General features: G+C 37.7%; 1 protein-coding gene across 2 annotated transcripts in view; it reads right to left on the bottom strand.

Moving 5' to 3' along the window:
* Positions 1–24,551, bottom strand: part of plb1 (phospholipase B1) — a 49,439-nt gene that overhangs the window by 11,796 nt on the left and 13,092 nt on the right. For both annotated transcript variants that reach the window (XM_083544573.1, XM_083544574.1), the window contains exons 17-32: positions 23,452–23,519; positions 23,267–23,310; positions 20,357–20,465; positions 19,894–19,945; positions 19,278–19,358; positions 19,122–19,187; positions 18,048–18,148; positions 17,237–17,318; positions 4,967–5,071; positions 4,275–4,370; positions 3,661–3,732; positions 3,453–3,518; positions 3,067–3,127; positions 2,928–2,986; positions 2,679–2,749; positions 2,544–2,587 (exon numbers count right to left, since the gene is read on the bottom strand). In XM_083544573.1, coding sequence (XP_083400699.1) covers positions 2,544–2,587; positions 2,679–2,749; positions 2,928–2,986; positions 3,067–3,127; positions 3,453–3,518; positions 3,661–3,732; positions 4,275–4,370; positions 4,967–5,071; positions 17,237–17,318; positions 18,048–18,148; positions 19,122–19,187; positions 19,278–19,358; positions 19,894–19,945; positions 20,357–20,465; positions 23,267–23,310; positions 23,452–23,519 — 1,177 coding nt within the window. The remainder of the gene's footprint in view (positions 1–2,543; positions 2,588–2,678; positions 2,750–2,927; positions 2,987–3,066; positions 3,128–3,452; positions 3,519–3,660; positions 3,733–4,274; positions 4,371–4,966; positions 5,072–17,236; positions 17,319–18,047; positions 18,149–19,121; positions 19,188–19,277; positions 19,359–19,893; positions 19,946–20,356; positions 20,466–23,266; positions 23,311–23,451; positions 23,520–24,551) is intronic.

Here is a 24,551-nt window from a genome sequence, read left to right as displayed (position 1 = left end):
ACACTGATCACCATTGCCTGCAAATACTAAACACTGATCACCATCACTCGCAAATACTAAACACTGATCACCATTGCTTGCAAAACACTAAACACTTACCACCATAGCTTGCAAATACTTTTCACTGGTCACAATTGCTCCCAAATACTAAACACCGATTACCATCGTTTGCAAATACTAAACACTGATCACCATCACTCCTAAATACTGAACAATGATCACCATTGCTTGCAAATACTAATCACACTATCAATACTAAGCACCGATTACAATTGCTCACAAATACTAAACACTGATCACCATCGTTCGCAAAAACTAAACACTGATCACCATCGCTTGCAAAAACTAAACTCTGATCACCATCGCTCGCAAAAACTAAACACTGATCACCATCGTTCGCAAAAACTAAACACTGATCACCATCGCTTGCAAAAACTAAACTCTGATCACCATCGCTCGCAAAAACTAAACACTGATCACCATCGCTCGCAAATACTAAACACTGATCACCATCGCTTGCAAAAACTAAACACTGATCACCATCGCTCGCAAATACTAAACACTGATCACCATCGTTCGCAAAAACTAAACACTGATCACCATCGCTTGCAAAAACTAAACACTGATCACCATCGCTCGCAAAAACTAAACACTGATCACCATCGCTCGCAAATACTAAACACTGATCACCATCGCTTGCAAAAACTAAACACTGATCACCATCGCTCGCAAATACTAAACACTGATCACCATCGTTCGCAAAAACTAAACACTGATCACCATCGCTTGCAAAAACTAAACACTGATCACCATCGCTCGCAAAAACTAAACACTGATCACCATCGCTCGCAAAAACTAAACACTGATCACCATCGCTTGCAAATACTAAACACTGATCATGATCGCTCGCAGATACTAAACACTGATCACTATCGCTCGCAAATACTAAACACTGATCACCATCGCTCGCAAATACTAAACACTGATCACCATCGCTCGCAAATACTAAACACTGATCACCATCGCTCACAAATACTAAACACTGATCACCATTGCCTGCAAATACTAAACACTGATCACCATCACTCGCAAATACTAAACACTGATCACCATTGCTTGCAAAACACTAAACACTTACCACCATAGCTTGCAAATACTAATCACTGGTCACAATTGCTCCCAAATACTAAACACCGATTACCATCGTTTGCAAATACTAAACACTGATCACCATCACTCTTAAATACTGAACAATGATCACCATTGCTTGCAAATACTAATCACACTATCAATACTAAGCACCGATTACAATTGCTCACAAATACTAAACACTGATCACAATCGCTCCCAAATACTAAACACTGATCACCATCGCTCGCAGATACTAAACACTGATCACCATCGCTCGCAAATACTAAACACTGATCACTATCGCTCACAAATACTAAACACTGAACACCATCACAGCCAAATACTAAACACTAATCACGATCGCTCGTAAATACTAAACACTGATGACTATCGCTCGCAAATACTAAACACTGATCAGCATTGCTCGCAGATACTAAACACTGATCACTATCGCTCGCAAATACTAAACACTGATCACCATTGCTCGCAAATACTAAACACTGATCACAATCGCCCACAAATACTAAACACTGATCACCATCGCTCGCAAATACTAAACACTGATCACCATACTAAACACTGAACACCATCGCTCGCAAATACTAAACACTGAACACCATCGCACCCAAATACTAAACACTGATCACCATCGCTCGCAAATACTAAACACTGATCACGATCGCTCGCAAATACTAAACACTGATCACCATCGCTCGCAAATACTAGACACTGATCACCATACTAAACACTGATCACCATCGCTCGCGAATACTAAACACTGATCACTATCGCACCCAAATACTAAACACTGATCACCATCGCTCACAAATACTAAACACTGATCACTATCGCTCGCAAATACTAAACACTGATCACTATCGCTCGCAAATACTAAACACTTATTACCAAGGCACCCAAATACTAAACACTGATCACCATTGCTCGCAAAACACTTAACACTTACCACCATAGCTTGCAAATACTAATCACTGGTCACAATTGCTCCCAAATACTAAACACTGATCACCATCACTCTTAAATACTAAACAATGATCACCATTGCTCGCAAATACTAATCACACTATCAATACTAAGCACCGATTACAATTGCTCGCAAATACTAAACACTGATCACAATCGCTCCCAAATACTAAACACTGATCACCATCGCTCCCAAATACTAAACACTGATCACCATCGTTTGCAAATATTAAACATTGATCACTTTTGCTTGCGAATACTAAACACTGATCACCATCACTCCTAAACACTAATCACTGATCATTATTTATCCTAAACACTAATCACTCACTGGTAAAATAGCTCTGTTTTCATCTATTTTTCATTTATTTTTTAATAAAGATAGTATAATACATAGACAAATGCTAACTGCTATAGTCCTGTTAACTCACTTGCTAGTGTAGTGACTGTTTCTAGAGACTCATCACCTCCGATGCTGTCGATCAAATCACACAGATCATTACAAATACCATCAAATCAACTTATTTAGTTCTGTAAATTAGCGATGATGTCACTGCATAACTTACCTCCAGGACACGCCCCTGTCCTCATTCAGCAACTGCTGAAGAATGTCTGTAGATTTCGCACGAAAACCAGCCTGATAGAAAAACAGTGTGTGAGTGTGTGTGTGTGTGTGTGTGTGTGTGTGTTTCTTACATTTATATTCATGTAATACATTCTGTCACGTTAACACACATACAAACAAACATCATATACTCACAAACCTCTAATACACACAAACAATATACACACAAACTTCACACAGTCTAACTTACAGTTATGGAGTCCCCTAGAGCAGCGATGATGTTAATGTCTCCTGGTCGCAGTCTGTGAACTGTGAAAGAGAAACAGGTCTGAGAAATGAGGTACAAGACATAAACAAACCAGTTCAGCATTGTACACACTCTGCCTCACCTGAGGAAGGTACAGTGTCTGAAGGAGCAGTGTGTGTGCAGGAGAAGTCACTGCCCCAGTTCTGCACACAAACACACACACACACACACACACACACACACACACACACACACACACACACACACACACACACACACACACACACACACAAAGAAAATATTCAATATGTAGAGGAATAAAACACACAATGACAAAATAATGCAATTAAAAAAAGGAATAAACACACACACACACACACACACACACACACACACACACACACACACACACACACACACACACACACACACACGGCTGTGGAATAGGATGTTCACAGCACCGGTATATCGTCATAACCCGAGGCTCTGATTTGAGAGTTGGATGGCGTTGCTCAGGAATTGACTCACCTCACTAATGGGCGTAGCTACATATTTCAGTACGCTGTTCCCATTGGTTGAAAAATAAGGGGCAGTCTATAGAGCAATAAAATGAAAACACTACAATAAATAAAGACATAATTTGAGGGACATTTTGCACCAAAATCATGGGTTTGGCGTCATGGCAATGAAATAATACATCAATTTGGCTTTGAATGTGACCTTTAGAACAACTTACCTCAGAAGGACACTTCATGGCCACGTCCCCATTAAAGTCCACAGATGTGGTTTTACTGTGTTCGGGCTCCAACTAATAAACACACACACAATATATACATATGCACAGTGGTGTGAAAAAAACCTGATATCATATTTTTTCTTTTTGCATGTTTTTCACACTTTAATGTTTCAGATCATCAAATTAATGTAAATATTAGTTAAAGAGAACACAAGTGAACACAACATGCAGTTTTTAAACAAAGGTTTTTATTATTGAGACCAGTTACTAGGGTTAGGGGGCAAACATTTTTTCACACAGGGCCATGTAGTTTTAGTTTTTCCCTCAATAATAAAAGCCTGAATATTTGTGTTTATTTAATTAAAGTGTACATTTGTTTTTCTGTACACAGTATTTTATAGTTTGCTATGTTATTTTGGTTGTTTTGCGCAACCAGATGTAAATGAAAATGACCCACTGTATTTATGGTAAATATGTGTTTGTGTGTGTGTGTGTGTGTGTGTGTGTGTGTGTGTGTGTGTGTGTGTGTGTGTGTGTGTGTTTGTACAATCACATCTTTGTAGAATGCTTGCTCGTTAGTGCAGCACCAGTGAAGAGTAAAGTGTAGAACTCACCATGTTGTTCCACAGAGCTCGGGCTATGAGAGTGTGAGATTTCTGACTCAGATGAAAACAATCCCCAGCGAAGAACGAGCGATCAGGAGTTCCATTCTGAAAAAGGTGCCAAAGTAGAAAGACGCGTAACTCGTATACAATCCTGCTACAAATTCACAAGATTTGGGTAAAACCCTTTACAACACAGATCATTAAAATGCATCATGTTTATTCCATTTGGTAGATTCCCTTATCCAGAGCAACCTACACATATCTCCTTCATACACATGAGAAGGGTGAGTTAAGGGCCCTGCTCAAGGGCTCTGCATGGTGGCTCTGGGATTTAAACTCACACCCTTAGTAGCAGTCCAACATCTTAACCGCTGGGATACCTACCAGCTTTATTTCTGCATTTAGGGTCCTTTCTCCTTTTGTTTAGATGTTTTAATTTAAATACTCATGCTATAAAAAGCCAAAGAGACTGTACAAATAATATATGTGTATTATATAAAAAAATATATATTATTTTGAAATATTATATATATCTTTTATAATCAATTTATAAGGTTAAAAAATAATAATTAATGTATTTAATTAATTAATGATTAGTTTAATTTAATTAAAAAATGTATTACATCTGATCAACTTTAATTTATTTATTTATTTATTTATTTATTTATTTATTTATTTATTGATTAATTGCATGTATTTACCGGCAGCACTGGAAAGGTCGTGTTTCTGAAAAATGGCTGCAAGACCACAGTGAAGTCTGTGTGAGTGTTATAGCCACCAGAGTCCACCAGGTTTCTTGTTGCAATCTGAGGATACACACATACAGGCATCAACATCATCATCATCATCATCATCATCATCATCAGGACATGTGCACTGTATTAAGTCTTTAAAGCATATTGTATATTTAATGTACAATGAGAAGTTAAAACCTTGGCGTATTTTTTTCCCTTGAAAGTGAAATGAAATACGAACCCATGAAGTTTTAAATGTTTCTGATTGGATGTAATTTTTTTATTTTTTATTTTATATTCCAAACTTTACCCAAGTTTTTAATAAGCTTTTGTTTACCGTGCTATGACTTTGTTCTCTTATTATTATTATTTTTGGATTGTATTATATTAAATAATACTTTTAGAAAAGTCGGATTTTGATATTCATTATAATTAATTTGTATCAATGTCCTGCACTCCATGTTTACAGTGCAAGTTCAAAATACAAGTTGTTGCTCTCTGTGATTTTCTGTCATAAAGGTGAAGATGAGGGTGAAAATGAGGGTGAAAATGAGGGTGAATATGAAGGTGAATATGAGGGTGAATATGAAGGTGAATATGAAGGTGAATATGGAGGTGAATATGAAGGTGAATATGAGGGTGAATATGAAGGTGAATATAAGGGTGAATATGAGGGTGAATATGAAGGTGAATATGAAGGTGAATATGAAGGTGAATATGAGGGTGAATAAGAAGGTGAATATGAAGGTGAATATGAGGGTGAATATGAGGGTGAATATGAAGGTGAATATGAGGGTGAATATGAAGGTGAATATGAAGGTGAATATGAGGGTGAATATGAAGGTGAAGATGAGGGTGAATATGAGGGTGAATATGAAGGTGAATATAAGGGTGAATATGAGGGTGAATATGAAGGTGAATATAAGGGTGAATAAGAAGGTGAATATGAAGGTGAATATGAGGGTGAATATGAAGGTGAATATGAAGGTGAATATGAGGGTGAATATGAAGGTGAATATGAGGGTGAATATGAGGGTGAATATGAAGGTGAATATAAGGGTGAATAAGAAGGTGAATATGAAGGTGAATATGAGGGTGAATATGAAGGTGAATATGAAGGTGAAAATGAGGGTGAATATGAGGGTGAATATGAAGCTGAATATGAGGGTGAATATGAAGGTGAATATGAGGGTGAATATGAGGGTGAATATGAAGGTGAAAATGAGGGTGAATATGAAGGTGAATATGAGGGTGAATATGAAGGTGAATATGAGGGTGAATATGAGGGTGAATATGAGGGTGAATATGCGGGTGAATATGAAGGTGAATATGAGGGTGAATATGAAGGTGAATATGAGGGTGAATATGGGGGTGAATATGAGGGTGAATATGAATGTAAATATGAGGGTGAATATGAGGGTGAATATGAAGGTGAATATGAGGGTGAATATGAAGGTGAATATGAAGGTGAATATGCGGGTGAATATGAAGGTGAATATGAAGGTGAATATGAAGGTGAAAATGAAGGTGAATATGAGGGTGAATATGAAGGTGAAAATGAGGGTAAATATGAAGGTGAATATGAGGGTGAATATGAAGGTGAATATGAGGGTGAATATGAGGGTGAAAATGAGGGTGAATATGAAGGTGAAAATGAGGGTGAATATGAAGGTGAAAATGAGGGTGAATATGAAGGTGAATATGAGGGTGAATATGAGGGTGAATATAAATGTGAATATGAGGGTAAATATGAGGGTGAATATGAAGGTGAATATGAGGGTGAATATGAAGGTGAATATGATGGTGAATATGAAGGTGAATATGAATGTGATTATGAGGGTGAATATGAGGGTGAATATGAAGGTGACTATGAAGGTGAATATGAATGTGAATATGAAGGTGAATATGAGGGTGAATATGAAGGTGAATATGAGGGTGAATATGAAGGTGAATATGAGGGTGAATATGAGGGTGAATATGAAGGTGAATATGATGGTGAATATGAGGGTGAATATGAGGGTGAATATGCGGGTGAATATGAAGGTGAATATGAGGGTGAATATGAGGGTGAATATGAAGGTGAATATGAAGGTGAATATGAGGGTGAATATGAGGGTGAATATGCGGGTGAATATGAAGGTGAATATGAAGGTGACTATGAAGGTGAATATGAATGTGAATATGAGGATGATTATGATGGTGAATATGAATGTGAATACGAGGGTGAATATGAGGGTGAATATGAAGGTGAATTTGAGGGTGAATATGAAGGTGAATATGAAGGTGAATATGAGGGTGACTATTAAGGTGAATATGAAGGTGAATATGAAGGTGAATATGAGGGTGAATATGAGGGTGAATATGCGGGTGAATATGAAGGTGAATATGAGGGTGAATATGAGGGTGACTATGAAGGTGAATATGAGGGTGAATATGAGGGTGAATATGCGGGTGAATATGAAGGTGAATATGAAGGTGACTATGAAGGTGAATATGAATGTGAATATGAGGATGATTATGATGGTGAATATGAATGTGAATACGAGGGTGAATATGAGGGTGAATATGAAGGTGAATATGAGGGTGAATATGAAGGTGAATATGAAGGTGAATATGAGGGTGACTATTAAGGTGAATATGAAGGTGAATATGAAGGTGAATATGAGGGTGAATATGAGGGTGAATATGCGGGTGAATATGAAGGTGAATATGAGGGTGAATATGAGGGTGACTATGAAGGTGAATATGAAGGTGAATATGAAGGTGAATATGAGGGTGAATATGAGGGTGAATATGAGGGTGAATATGAGGGTGAATATGAAGGTGACTATGAAGGTGAATATGAATGTGAATATGAGGATGATTATAATGGTGAATATGAATGTGAATACGAGGGTGAATATGAGGGTGAATATGAAGGTGAATATGAGGGTGAATATGAAGGTGAATATGAAGGTGAATATGAGGGTGACTATGAAGGTGAATATGAAGGTGAATATGAAGGTGAATATGAGGGTGAATATGAGGGTGAATATGCGGGTGAATATGAAGGTGAATATGAGGGTGAATATGAAGGTGAATATGAAGGTGAATATGAGGGTGAATATGAGGGTGAATATGAAGGTGAATATGAAGGTGAATATGAGGGTGAATATGAAGGTGAATATGAGGGTGAATATGAGGGTGAATATGAAGGTGAATATAAGGGTGAATATGAGGGTGAATATGAAGGTGAATATGAAGGTGAATATGAGGGTGAATAAGAAGGTGAATATGAAGGTGAATATGAGGGTGAATATGAGGGTGAATATGAAGGTGAATATGAGGGTGAATATGAAGGTGAATATGAAGGTGAATATGAGGGTGAATATGAAGGTGAAGATGAGGGTGAATATGAGGGTGAATATGAAGGTGAATATAAGGGTGAATATGAGGGTGAATATGAAGGTGAATATAAGGGTGAATAAGAAGGTGAATATGAAGGTGAATATGAGGGTGAATATGAAGGTGAATATGAAGGTGAATATGAGGGTGAATATGAAGGTGAATATGAGGGTGAATATGAGGGTGAATATGAAGGTGAATATAAGGGTGAATAAGAAGGTGAATATGAAGGTGAATATGAGGGTGAATATGAAGGTGAATATGAAGGTGAAAATGAGGGTGAATATGAGGGTGAATATGAAGCTGAATATGAGGGTGAATATGAAGGTGAATATGAGGGTGAATATGAGGGTGAATATGAAGGTGAAAATGAGGGTGAATATGAAGGTGAATATGAGGGTGAATATGAAGGTGAATATGAGGGTGAATATGAGGGTGAATATGAGGGTGAATATGCGGGTGAATATGAAGGTGAATATGAGGGTGAATATGAAGGTGAATATGAGGGTGAATATAGGGTGAATATGAGGGTGAATATGAATGTAAATATGAGGGTGAATATGAGGGTGAATATGAAGGTGAATATGAGGGTGAATATGAAGGTGAATATGAGGGTGAATATGCGGGTGAATATGAAGGTGAATATGAAGGTGAATATGAAGGTGAAAATGAAGGTGAATATGAGGGTGAATATGAAGGTGAAAATGAGGGTAAATATGAAGGTGAATATGAGGGTGAATATGAAGGTGAATATGAGGGTGAATATGAGGGTGAAAATGAGGGTGAATATGAAGGTGAAAATGAGGGTGAATATGAAGGTGAAAATGAGGGTGAATATGAAGGTGAATATGAGGGTGAATATGAGGGTGAATATAAATGTGAATATGAGGGTAAATATGAGGGTGAATATGAAGGTGAATATGAGGGTGAATATGAAGGTGAATATGAGGGTGAATATGAGGGTGAAAATGAGGGTGAATATGAAGGTGAAAATGAGGGTGAATATGAAGGTGAATATGAGGGTGAATATGAGGGTGAATATAAATGTGAATATGAGAGTAAATATGAGGGTGAATATGAAGGTGAATATGAGGGTGAATATGAAGGTGAATATGATGGTGAATATGAAGGTGAATATGAATGTGATTATGAGGGTGAATATGAGGGTGAATATGAAGGTGACTATGAAGGTGAATATGAATGTGAATATGAAGGTGAATATGAGGGTGAATATGAAGGTGAATATGAGGGTGAATATGAAGGTGAATATGATGGTGAATATGAGGGTGAATATGAGGGTGAATATGCGGGTGAATATGAAGGTGAATATGAGGGTGAATATGAGGGTGAATATGAAGGTGAATATGAAGGTGAATATGAGGGTGAATATGAGGGTGAATATGCGGGTGAATATGAAGGTGAATATGAAGGTGACTATGAAGGTGAATATGAATGTGAATATGAGGATGATTATGATGGTGAATATGAATGTGAATACGAGGGTGAATATGAGGGTGAATATGAAGGTGAATATGAGGGTGAATATGAAGGTGAATATGAAGGTGAATATGAGGGTGACTATTAAGGTGAATATGAAGGTGAATATGAAGGTGAATATGAGGGTGAATATGAGGGTGAATATGCGGGTGAATATGAAGGTGAATATGAGGGTGAATATGAGGGTGACTATGAAGGTGAATATGAGGGTGAATATGAGGGTGAATATGCGGGTGAATATGAAGGTGAATATGAAGGTGACTATGAAGGTGAATATGAATGTGAATATGAGGATGATTATGATGGTGAATATGAATGTGAATACGAGGGTGAATATGAGGGTGAATATGAAGGTGAATATGAGGGTGAATATGAAGGTGAATATGAAGGTGAATATGAGGGTGACTATTAAGGTGAATATGAAGGTGAATATGAAGGTGAATATGAGGGTGAATATGAGGGTGAATATGCGGGTGAATATGAAGGTGAATATGAGGGTGAATATGAGGGTGACTATGAAGGTGAATATGAAGGTGAATATGAAGGTGAATATGAGGGTGAATATGAGGGTGAATATGAGGGTGAATATGAGGGTGAATATGAAGGTGACTATGAAGGTGAATATGAATGTGAATATGAGGATGATTATAATGGTGAATATGAATGTGAATACGAGGGTGAATATGAGGGTGAATATGAAGGTGAATATGAGGGTGAATATGAAGGTGAATATGAAGGTGAATATGAGGGTGACTATGAAGGTGAATATGAAGGTGAATATGAAGGTGAATATGAGGGTGAATATGAGGGTGAATATGCGGGTGAATATGAAGGTGAATATGAGGGTGAATATGAAGGTGAATATGAAGGTGAATATGAGGGTGAATATGAGGGTGAATATGAAGGTGAATATGAAGGTGAATATGAGGGTGAATATGAAGGTGAATATGAGGGTGAATATGAGGGTGAATATGAAGGTGAATATAAAGATGACTATGAAGGTGAATATGAATGTGAATATGAAGGTGAATATGAGGGTGAATATGAAGGTGAATATGAAGGTGAATATGAGGGTGAATATGAGGGTGAATATGAAGCTGAATATGAGGGTGAATATGAAGGTGAATATGAGGGTGAATATGAAGGTGAATATGAGGGTGAATATGAAGGTGAATATGAGGGTGAATATGAGGGTGAATATGAGGGTGAATATGCGGGTGAATATGAAGGTGAATATGAGGGTGAATATGAAGGTGAATATGAATGTGAATATGAGGGTGAATATGAGGGTGAATATGAATGTAAATATGAGGGTGAATATGAGGGTGAATATGAAGGTGAATATGAGGGTGAATATGAAGGTGAATATGAGGGTGAATATGCGGGTGAATATGAAGGTGAATATGAAGGTGAATATGAAGGTGAATATGAGGGTGAATATGAGGGTGAATATGAAGGTGAAAATGAGGGTGAATATGAAGGTGAATATGAGGGTGAATATGAAGGTGAAAATGAGGGTGAATATGAAGGTGAATATGAGGGTGAATATGAAGGTGAATATGAGGGTGAATATGAGGGTGAATATGAGGGTGAATATGCGGGTGAATATGAAGGTGAATATGAGGGTGAATATAAAGGTGAATATGAGGGTGAATATGAGGGTGAATATGAGGGTGAATATGAGGGTGAATATGAGGGTGAATATGAATGTAAATATGAGGGTGAATATGAGGGTGAATATGAAGGTGAATATGAGGGTGAATATGAAGGTGAATATGAGGGTGAATATGCGGGTGAAAATGAGGGTAAATATGAAGGTGAATATGACGGTGAATATGAGGGTGAATATGAATGTAAATATGAAGGTGAATATGAGGGTGAATATGAGGGTGAATATGAAGGTGAATATGAGGGTGAATATGAAGGTGAATATGAAGGTGAATATGATCGTGAATATAAAGGTGAATATGAGGGTAAATATGAAGGTGAATATGAAGGTGAATATCAAGGTGAAAATGAAGGTGAAAATGAAGGTGAATATGAAGGTGAAAATGAGAGTGAATATGAAGGTGAATATGATGGTGAATATGAAGGTGAATATGAAGGTGAATATGAAGGTGAATATGAGGGTGAATATAAATGTGAATATGAGGGTAAATATGAGGGTGAATATGAGGGTGAATATGAAGGTGAATATGAGGGTAAATATGAATGTGAATATGAGGATGATTATGATGGTGAATATGAATGTGAATACGAGGGTGAATATGAGGGTGAATATGAAGGTGAATATGAGGGTGAATATGAAGGTGAATATGAAGGTGAATATGAGGGTGACTATGAAGGTGAATATGAAGGTGAATATGAGGGTGAATATGAAGGTGAATATGAAGGTGAATATGAAGGTGAATATGAGGGTGAATATGAGGGTGAATATGCGGGTGAATATGAAGGTGAATATGAGGGTGAATATGAAGGTGAATATGAAGGTGAATATGAGGGTGAATATGAGGATGAATATGAAGGTGAATATGAAGGTGAATATGAGGGTGAATATGAAGGTGAATATGAGGGTGAATATGAGGGTGAATATGAAGGTGAATATGAAGGTGACTATGAAGGTGAATATGAATGTGAATATGAAGGTGAATATGAGGGTGAATATGAAGGTGAATATGAAGGGGAATATGAGGGTGAATATGAGGGTGAATATGAAGCTGAATATGAGGGTGAATATGAAGGTGAATATGAAGGTGAATATGAGGGTGAATATGAAGGTGAAAATGAGGGTGAATATGAAGGTGAATATGAGGGTGAATATTCGGGTGAATATGAAGGTGAATATGAGGGTGAATATGAGGGTGAATATGAAGGTGAATATGAAGGTGAATATGAGGGTGAATATGAGGGTGAATATGAAGGTGAAAATGAGGGTGAATATGAAGGTGAATATGAGGGTGAATATGAAGGTGAAAATGAGGGTGAATATGAAGGTGAATATGAGGGTGAATATGAAGGTGAATATGAGGGTGAATATGAGGGTGAATATGAGGGTGAATATGCGGGTGAATATGAAGGTGAATATGAGGGTGAATATAAAGGTGAATATGAGGGTGAATATGAGGGTGAATATGAGGGTGAATATGAATGTAAATATGAGGGTGAATATGAGGGTGAATATGAAGGTGAATATGAGGGTGAATATGAAGGTGAATATGAGGGTGAATATGCGGGTGAAAATGAGGGTAAATATGAAGGTGAATATGAGGGTGAATATGAGGGTGAATATGAGGGTGAATATGAGGGTGAATATGAAGGTGAATATGAGGGTGAATATGAAGGTGAATATGAAGGTGAATATGATCGTGAATATAAAGGTGAATATGAGGGTAAATATGAAGGTGAATATGAAGGTGAATATGAAGGTGAAAATGAAGGTGAAAATGAAGGTGAATATGAAGGTGAAAATGAGAGTGAATATGAAGGTGAATATGATGGTGAATATGAAGGTGAATATGAAGGTGAATATGAAGGTGAATATGAGGGTGAATATAAATGTGAATATGAGGGTAAATATGAGGGTGAATATGAGGGTGAATATGAAGGTGAATATGAGGGTAAATATGAATGTGAATATGAGGATGATTATGATGGTGAATATGAATGTGAATACGAGGGTGAATATGAGGGTGAATATGAAGGTGAATATGAGGGTGAATATGAAGGTGAATATGAAGGTGAATATGAGGGTGACTATGAAGGTGAATATGAAGGTGAATATGAGGGTGAATATGAAGGTGAATATGAAGGTGAATATGAAGGTGAATATGAGGGTGAATATGAGGGTGAATATGCGGGTGAATATGAAGGTGAATATGAGGGTGAATATGAAGGTGAATATGAAGGTGAATATGAGGGTGAATATGAGGATGAATATGAAGGTGAATATGAAGGTGAATATGAGGGTGAATATGAAGGTGAATATGAGGGTGAATATGAGGGTGAATATGAAGGTGAATATGAAGGTGACTATGAAGTTGAATATGAATGTGAATATGAAGGTGAATATGAGGGTGAATATGAAGGTGAATATGAAGGGGAATATGAGGGTGAATATGAGGGTGAATATGAAGCTGAATATGAGGGTGAATATGAAGGTGAATATGAAGGTGAATATGAGGGTGAATATGAAGGTGAAAATGAGGGTGAATATGAAGGTGAATATGAGGGTGAATATTCGGGTGAATATGAAGGTGAATATGAGGGTGAATATGAGGGTGAATATGCGGGTGAATATGAAGGTGAATATGAGGGTGAATATGAAGGTGAATATGAGGGTGAATATGGGGGTGAATATGAAGGTGAATATGAGGGTGAATATGAAGGTGAATATGAGGGTGAATATGAAGGTGAATATGAGGGTGAATATGAGGGTGAATATGAGGGTGAATATGAAGGTGAATATGAGGGTGAATATGAAGGTGAATATAAGGGGTAATTATGAAGGTGAATATGAAGGTGAATATGAGGGTGAATATGAGGGTGAATATGAGGGTGAATATAAGGGGTAATTATGAAGGTGAATATGAAGGTAAATATGAGGGTGAATATGAAGGTGAATATGAAGGTGAATATGAGGGTGAATGTGAAGGTGAATATGAGGGTGAATATGAAGGTGAATATGAAGGTGAATATGAGGGTGAATATGAAGGTGAATATGAAGGTGAATATGAGGGTGAATATGAAGGTGAATATGAGGGTGAAGATGAGGGTGAATATGAGTGTGAATATGAAGGTGAATATGAGGGTGAATATGAAGGTGAATATGAGGGTGAATATGAAGGTGAATATGAAGGTGAATATGAAGGTGAATGTGAAGGTGAATATGAGGGTGAATATGAAGGTGAATATGAGGGTGAAGATGAGGGTGAATATGAAAGTGAATATGAGGTTGAAGATGAGGGTGAATATGAGTGTGAATATGAAGGTGAATATGAGGGTGAATATGAAGGTGAAGATGAGGGTGAAGATGAGGGTGAATCTGAGTGTGAATTTGAAGGTGAATATGAGGGTGAATATGAGGGTGAATATGAGGGTGAATATGAAGGTGAATATGAGGGTGAATATGAAGGTGAATATAAAGGTGAATATGAAGGTGAATATGAAGGTGAATATAAAGGTGAATATGAAGGTGAATATGAAGGTGAATATGAGGGTGAATATGAAGGTGAATATGAGGGTGAAGATGAGGGTGAATATGAGTGTGAATTTGAAGGTGAATATGAGGGTGAATATGAAGGTGAATATGAGGGTGAATATGAAGGTGAATGTGAGGGTGAATATGGAGGTGAATATGAGGATGAATATGAGGGTGAATATGAGGATGAATATGAGGGTGAATATGAGGGTGAATATGAAGGTGAATATGAGGGTGAATATGAAGGTGAATATGAGGGTGAATATGAAGGTGAATATGAGGGTGAATATGAAGTTGAATATGAAGGTGAATATGAGGGTGAATATGAGGGTGAATATGAAGGTGAATATGAAGGTGAATATGAGGGTGAATATGAGGGTGAATATGAAGGTGAATATGAGGGTGAATATGAAGGTGAATATAAAGGTGAATATGAAGGTGAATATAAAGGTGAATATGAAGGTGAATATGAAGGTGAATATGAGGGTGAATATGAAGGTGAATATGAGGGTGAATATGAAGGTGAATATGAAGGTGAATATGAAGGTGAATATGAAGGTGAATATGAGGGTGAATATGAAGGTGAATATAAAGGTGAATATGAGGGTGAATATGAAGGTGAATATGAAGGTGAATATGAGGGTGAATATGGGAGTGAATATGATGGTGAATATGAGGGTGAATATGAAGGTGAATATGAGGGTGAATATGAAGGTGAATATGAGGGTGAATATGAAGGTGAATATGAGGGTGAATATGAAGGTGAATATGAAGGTGAATATGAGGGTGAATATGAAGGTGAATATGAAGGTGAATATGAGGGTGAATATGAAGGTGAATATGAGGGTGAATATGAAGGTGAATATGAAGGTGAATATGAGGGTGAATATGGAGGTGAATATGAAGATGAATATGAGGGTGAATATGAGGGTGAATATGAAGGTGAATATGAGGGTGAATATGAAGGTGAATATGAAGGTGAATATGAGGGTGAATATGAAGGTGAATATGAAGGTGAATATGAGGGTGAATATGAGGGTGAATATGAAGGTGAATATGAGGGTGAATATGAAGGTGAATATAAAGGTGAATATGAAGGTGAATATGAAGGTGAATATGAGGGTGAATATGAAGGTGAATATGAGGGTGAATATAAAGGTGAATATGAAGGTGAATATGAGGGTGAATATGAAGGTGAATATGAAGGTGAATATGAGGGTGAATATGAAGGTGAATATGAAGGTGAATATGAGGGTGAATATGAAGGTGAATATGAAGGTGAATATGAGGGTGAATATGAGGGTGAATATGGGAGTGAATATGAGGGTGAATATGAGGGTGAATATGAAGGTGAATATGAGGGTGAATATGAAGGTGAATATGAGGGTGAATATGAAGGTGAATATGAGGGTGAATATGAAGGTGAATATGAAGGTGAATATGAGGGTGAATATGAAGGTGAATATGAAGGTGAATATGAGGGTGAATATGAAGGTGAATATGAGGGTGAATATGAAGGTGAATATGAAGGTGAATATGAGGGTGAATATGGAGGTGAATATGAAGGTGAATATGAGGGTGAATATGAGGGTGAATATGAAGGTGAATATGAGGGTGAATATGAAGGTGAATATAAAGGTGAATATGAAGGTGAATATGAAGGTGAATATGAGGGTGAATATGAAGGTGAATATGAAGGTGAATATAAGGGTGAATATGAAGGTGAATATGAAGGTGAATATGAGGGTGAATATGAAGGTGAATATGAGGGTGAATATGAAGGTGAATATAAGGGTGAATATGAGGGTGAATATGAAGGTGAATATGAAGGTGAATATGAGGGTGAATATGAGGGTGAATATGGGAGTGAATATGAGGGTGAATATGAGGGTGAATATGAGGGTGAATATGGGGGTGAATATGAGGGTGAATATAAGGGGGTGAATATGAAGGTGAACATGAAGGTGAATATGAGGGTGAATATAAGGGGGTGAATATGAAGGTGAATATGAAGGTGAATATGAGGGTGAATATAAGGGGGTGAATATGAAGGTGAATATGAAGGTGAATATGAGGGTGAATATTAGGGTGAAAATGAATCCTTTTTTTACACACATTTACACACATTTTAATTATAAAATGCATTGCTGACTACACACCTGATACGCTTTATTCATTTCTATCAAAGCCTGAAGTTCTGATGATCCTTCTGCAGGGTTTACTACACAGGGACATATACTCCTTCAACACACACACACACACACACACACACACACACACACACACACACACACACACACACACACACACACACACACACACACATATACACAAACGAACAATTCAACATTACAAACGTAAAGCTACAAATTAAAAACCAAATTGTAACCAATATAATTCAGTAGGTAAAAAAATCATCATAATCACCTACATATTTTTATAGTTTACAAAACAAATTAAATAAATAATCCTACAAAAAATATGTAATAAAATATGATTTATACATAAAATATATTATTTATATTAATATATAATATACTTATTTTCTTTGGTTTTATTATTATTATGATTATCTTCAATAATACTACTAATAATAAATATTAATAATAATAATAAAAATCCCAATTTATTTGTTTACATTTATATTATTTGGCAGATGCCCTTATCAAGAGTGACTTACAATGATCTCATTTATAAATCTGTGCAAGTGAGGTGTAAGGGCCTTTCTCAAGGGGCCAACAGTGGCTGCTTAGTGGAGCTGGGATTTAAACTCAAGACCATCTGATCAGAAGTCCAACATTGTAACCCCTAAACTACCACCTTCCCTATTCCATCATTAATATTCAGTTTTTTATTATTTAAGTTTTTTTTATTAGAATATAATTTTAATAATAAGATCACAATGTTCATGAAGAATTGTTTAGGAAGTTGTGTAATAATCTGTAATGACCTGAAGGTGCTGTGACTCACCTGACCAGCCAGGTGGGGCAGCCGAGTTTGGAGTCCTGGTGCAGCTGGCGCAGTGAAACTATGTCAAAAAGTTCTACCAGATTCACTAGAACACGGGGAACCTGCAAGACAAGATAAGAACACACACACACACACACACACACACACACACACACACACACACACACACACACACACACAGATAATATAAAGGCCATGACTCCTCAAATGCAGCTAAGAGATACAAAGGCCACACCTCATTTATTTAAACTGACAGATATGTACGCCACGTCGCTCCACAGAAATTCACAAATGCAAAGACCACACCCCTTTATTGGTACTGACAGATATAAAGGCCACGCCTCCTTTATAGGGACTGACAGTTATAAAGGCCACACCCTTTTTATTGGAACTGACAGTTATAAAGGCCACGCACTCTTTATTAGGACTGACAGATATAAAGGCCACGCCTCCTTTATTGGGACTGACAGATATAAAGGCCACGCCTCCTTTATAAGGACTGACAGATATAAAGGCCACGCCTCCTTTATTGGGACTGACAGATATAAAGGCCACGCCTCCTTTATTGGGACTGACAGTTATAAAGGCCATGCCTCCTTTATTGGGACTGACAGATATAAAGGCCATGCCTCCTTTATTGGGACTGACAGATATAAAGGCCACGCCTCCTTTATAAGGACTGACAGATATAAAGGCCACGCCTCCTTTATTGGGACTGACAGATATAAAGGCCATGCCTCCTTTATTGGGACTGACAGATATAAAGGCCACGCCTCCTTTATAAGGACTGACAGATATAAAGGCCACGCCTCCTTTATTGGGACTGACAGTTATAAAGGCCATGCCTCCTTTATTGGGACTGACAGATATAAAGGCCACGCCTCCTTTATAAGGACTGACAGATATAAAGGCCACGCCTCCTTTATTGGGGCTGGCAGATATAAAGGCCACACCCCTTTTATTGGGACTGACAAATATAAAGGCCACGCCCCCTTCACTGTCTATCACTATTCTGAAAAGGAAACATCTGTTTAGCCCTGCATCTTTATTATTTTTTTAAATACTCTGTTTCACCTCCTCCTGTAAGATGTCCAAAGCGACACCGATGTTCTTGGCAAAGTTCTCAGCAGAGTAAAAGTCCTAGAAGAAGATAAAAACATGATGTATATGATCTAACAACAAATAAAATCCGAGCTTAAAGAATTACATATAAATGAAAGTCAGGCGTACCGGGTCTGTGCACTGTTCACACAGATCATTCCCTCCGATTAACAATGTGATGACCTTCCAGTCGTTTTGGAAATCAATTCGCTGGACAGAGAATGAGGGAGAAAGCGAGAGAGCGAGCGAGCGAGCGAGAGAGAGAGAGAGCAAGAGAGAGAGAGAGAGAGAGAGAGAGAGAGAGAGAGAGAGAGAGAGAGAGAGAGAGAGAGAGAGAGAGAGTGAGATTATGGATGCTGCCACTTTATAGGGACAAATACATTATTCATGAATGTCTGAAGGCACAAGGTATAGCTGTAAAACAGAAGGAGAGCAACAAAAACGGTTAGAGTGAATACATTAATAACTATAACTATAATAAACTATAAAAAAATGCACATGAAATACTTTGACATTATCATAATCATAATAAGAGCCAACAAGATATTAACACACTAGCAAACATCAATGAAACTGACAAAAGCTTACAAAAAAATTGGTTCATTCAATCTTTCAATCAATAATGAAAGAAGCTTAAACCAAACTGAATATACCAAGAAAAATAATTTAATAATTACAAAACTGAACTAAATAATAAAGTATAAAATTCAGACAGATACGGTGTGTGTGATTGGTGTGGTCTTACCGAGTCGCTTTTCATTCTTGCGATGAGGGCTCGTGCCTGCGAGGGCAAGTCTCTGAAACAGGAAGTTATCTGTTAAACATTTATGGAAGGAGTCTCCAGTGTCAGGGTTTTGTAATGGACAAAGTGAAGCCAAGAGATAAAAAGACTGGTGTAGCTTCTATAATTGATCTCCTACGGTATTAATAAAGTATTCTGATATAAAATACTGTATATTGTATGTAAAAGCAGGAACTTTTTCGCAGATGTTGTACATAAAATTGACTATAAATAATGAAAAAAGTGTCATGTGCTGTCCTTAAAGATAAAAAGGAATAAATTGTTGCTAAATTAATTTGATCAAAGCAAAACAAAAATGCACACTGCCATCTCAAATAACGTGTACTGAATTGAAAAGTTCAAAATGATCATGTGACTGATGTAAAAGCAGGTGATTGATTTGTTTTTGGTGGGTGGAGGTACCGACTTGCTCTCAGCTCCAGCTACAGCCTGGTTGAGGAACGCCTGGGCTGTGGAGGCTTTACCCGTCCCGGTGGAGAAGCCAGTGAGTGAAGGGTTAAACTTTCTCAGGATGTCTGGATAATAACAATGAAAACTCACTACAGTGAAGCATTAAATCTAAAATACCACCAGACCAAAACTAAATAATAATCAATTTGTATTTCTTTAAACAAAAAATGGCATATAGAGCAATTTCCAACGGAGATGTTTAGGGGTTGAGGGCCCTGCTCAGGGGTCCAGCATGACATTCTGATCCAGAGTCCAGTGTCTTAACCACCGAACCACCACCACTTACAAATATCACCTGACCTCATTCTGTTTTTGTGGACTTCATCGCTGAATTTGGATTTGTGAAGGTTTTCAATAAACTTGCAATTTGATCTGCTGCACTCGTTACTACATGACAACAATATATTCAAATGAAATGAATCAGATCTTTATACCACCCCATATTCTTATGTATGTCTCATATGCATAGATTTGCAGTGTATTTTATATTTATATAACTTGTTTTCTAAACAATGGCTCCTGCACCGCTGAGAGCATCCTGAAGAAAAACATTACAGCCTGCTATGGGAACAGCATCAAGCAGGACACGTGAGCTTTCCAGCTAAGTGTACCATCCACACTGAGCTCCCTGACCTAAAGCCCATTTACAGCAAGCAGTGCTGGACCAAGGCCAGGAAGATGATAAAGGACCTCAGACATTCCATCAATGGACTGTTTTTTTCTGGTTCAGTCAGGAAGACATTTACACTCCCTAAAGGCCAACAAGAATGAAGAGGAGCTTTTTCCCAAAGGCCCTCAACCAGGAAAACATTCCGGATTAGAGCTTGGACTCATACACACCCAGTATCTGATGTTAACTATTAAAACTAGTTCACTGTCACACGTTCACTCAGGTTTGTTGGTGGTGGTGTGGTGGCGTCTCTTATCCCAGCGAACCCTCATTTCCTTCTGGTTCTCCCTTTTAGTTCTGCTGCTATAGCGAGTCTTGCTGGAGTCCCACCTGCACAGTGTCCTCAACTTTCATACAACAATAAGGAGACTTAATAATCCATATCCTTCTCTTCCTGTCACCATCTTCTCTTCCTCTTCTCTCTCTTCTCTCTCTCTCTCTCTCTCTCTCTCTCTCTCTCTCTCTCTCTCTCTCTCTCTCTCTCTCTCTCTCTCTCTCTCTCTCCAGTGACCACTGTCCTCAGATCTCCCACTTCATCCTGGTCTGCCTCTGGATGGTGTTCTCTTTGATTGGAGGCGACTCTGTGCAGCTTGAGATGTTTTACATCTACGGCCTGGAGATCCATGAAATTCCAGGGTAAGAACAGGAGTATTTAATATCAACAGTCTGCTACACTGACTCAGGACTAAAGTTTGCTCTGATCTCCATCACTGCACCTCAACATCGTTTATTTGTAATAAATGGACATTCGGTGGAACCCAGATGAGGATGAGGTTCCCTCTTGAGTCTGGTTCCTCTCAAGGTTCCTTCCTTCTGCATCTCAGGGAGTTTTTTTCTTCATTATAGTTGCATGTTAGTTTTTACTAATTAACGAACTGATGGCAAACCTGCCAATGTTCTATTGGTACTTCTATTGGTCCACTAGACAAAACACGGCACTAATAGAAACGAGTGTCAGGATTATGGCCCTGAACTATGTTTCTAATGAGTCACAGCACCTCCATGTTCCGAATCACATGCAAAACTAATCGCTCACCTTTATTTCTTGATTATTTCAAGTAAACAGGATGAGATCATGGCTTTGTATAATAAGGTGATACAGTAAGTGACCTGCAGCCATGTCCTTTACACGTTTAAAAAAAGCATCCTGTTGAGGAAGGAGCAAGAATAATATGGAGGGTTTTCAGAATTCAGGGGGATCAACTGGATACTTCGCTATACAAATAACACCGACATCCCAAGATCTATTGGGTTCTGTGGTACCAGTTTGGACTTTGGACTGTTTTTTGGATTCTGATTTGGTTCTGACTTTGCTCTGTTTGCCCGCTCTTGGATTTAGGACTGTTATTTCGGTTTTTGCTCTACAAATCTGTTTTAGTTTAGTTTAGTTTAGTTTAGTTTTTGTCAGTCTGTGCTTTTTTCCAGCCGGTTTTACTTATTAAAACTGCATTTGGATCCTCCTTCCAGTCCCCCACTGACACTGTGCCAGGCCTCTCTTTGTTTATGCAGAATTTCAGATGTTCCGTAGTGTTTTAAAGGTTTCCAAAAATTTTCAGTAGCAATAACTGTGCATGCTCATTAAAGTATTCGACTATATAGTCTTTCAGGCACTATGTGGACACAGGTCTCTCTCACAACTCAGTCCTGCTACACTAATCACATTTGCTTGTGTGTTTAAAGAATCTTAACAGCCAGAACATCCTTAACATCTTGGGTGTTAACATCCAGATCCTTCACTAATGGATCTGGAGGAAGTCCTAATGAAAAGGAGCTCCAGGGAAGGATGTTGTTCTGCCATTCCATCTCCCTGTCCAACTGATCCTTGCTACACCAAGATTCTTCTTTCCATCCTCGTGGAGATCGTCGTTCCTCCTTATCCCCTTGCAGACATTGTCCTGCTTTCTTATGTCCTCGCAGAGATCGTTCTTCATTCCTATAACCCTATGTTTCTCCCCCGTCAGGTTCTTCTTTTAACTTTGCTCCCTCCGTAAGCTTTATGACTGCAGTCACACTTGCATCTGCTTTCCAATATGACAGGTCCCAGTTGAGGGCCACAGGGTTACACCATCACAATTTCTATTCAAACCATACAATTCCCATTAGAACCATTATAAATGCTGTTAGGGGTTTTGTGTAGCAATGCAGGGCTCGTTTGAGTCAGCTTTAGAAGAAGAGGTAAAGAAATGATGTACATACTCGGTAAAGTAGTCACAGATGAGAGATCCCCATTGCCTCCAATGCTACAGACAGAAAAAGAATGAACTGATATTTTATTGATCTTTTCACAAAATAAATACAGTTTTCAGTGTGTTTGGTGTGTGTGTGTGTGTGTGTGTGTGTGTGTGTGTGTGTGTGTGTGTGTGTGTGTTTTTGTGCCTTACCTCCATGACAGACCACGATACTCTGTCAAGACACCAAGAACACCATTCTGACCCACTCCGTTTCCTGCCTGTTTATAGACAAAAGACGTGACATCACTAATCACCAATCATTAGCAATACCACTGTGATGTTAAAAGAAAAAAAAAAAGATTTCTAAAATAAATAAATACATAAATAAATAAAACGATTGGATGTATAATTAATAATACTGTAATTCCTATCAAACTCAAAGAAAGCCAATAGCAATAATAATAATTTTTTATGATTACTAGAATTTAAAGATTATCTGCAGTGGTTAGTCAGTTTGAACAGTGTGCATGATGCAAATCCAAGATGATCTCCATTTCCTGTTCAAAATCAGACATGCTGTGCATTCAGGGGGGAAGCTATTCACTGCTGCACAAAACATCAGACAATGGAGTCACAAAATTACCAATCCAGTGTGTTTCAGGCTGCATAAGTGTGTGTTATGTGTGTGTTTTTTCAGGATTATGGTTTAGTGTTGTAAAAGATGTTGGATCTGATTGAGATACAACCTGGTCTGTTCCAATACGGCCCAATAGTGCAATAAATCTATATTATAATTACAAACTACACATGAACTAATGTTAATTAGCATCTGAATCATTTCTAATGTACAATCTTTGCCATCAGACTTCAGGCCACACCCTTATATGGGCTACATCATCAGAATCAGGATCAGAATCAGAACTGTACACATCCAGAGTGAGAAAAAAAGGTTCAGAACAAGAAAGGTTTTACCCCAGAAACACTAAAATGCTCTCCTCATTGTTCAATAATAATAAAAAATGTGCAATAACACTTTTTACTAATCTAAATCTGTACTTATCTGTGCAATAATACTTTTTTTATTGATTTTTCTTTATAAAAATGTCCAGTACCTTTTTATTCATTTTTATTTATTTTATTTTTTATTTTACTTAAAAAAAAAAAAAGAAAATGTGCAACTGGAAGCTTCTGTCACCAAAACAAGGGCAAACATACTTGTCAATAAAACCCCTGATTTTCATTCTGATTTAAATTAGTTTATTGATCCTACAAGGAAATTGTCAGGTTGCAGTTGCTGACAGTACAATTAA

This window comes from Silurus aristotelis (assembly GCF_946808225.1).
Source record: "Silurus aristotelis genome assembly, chromosome: 6".
Taxonomy (NCBI): Eukaryota; Metazoa; Chordata; class Actinopteri; order Siluriformes; family Siluridae; genus Silurus; species Silurus aristotelis.
Note: the sequence above shows the minus strand (reverse complement) of the source record. Positions and strands in the feature narration are given on the sequence as shown.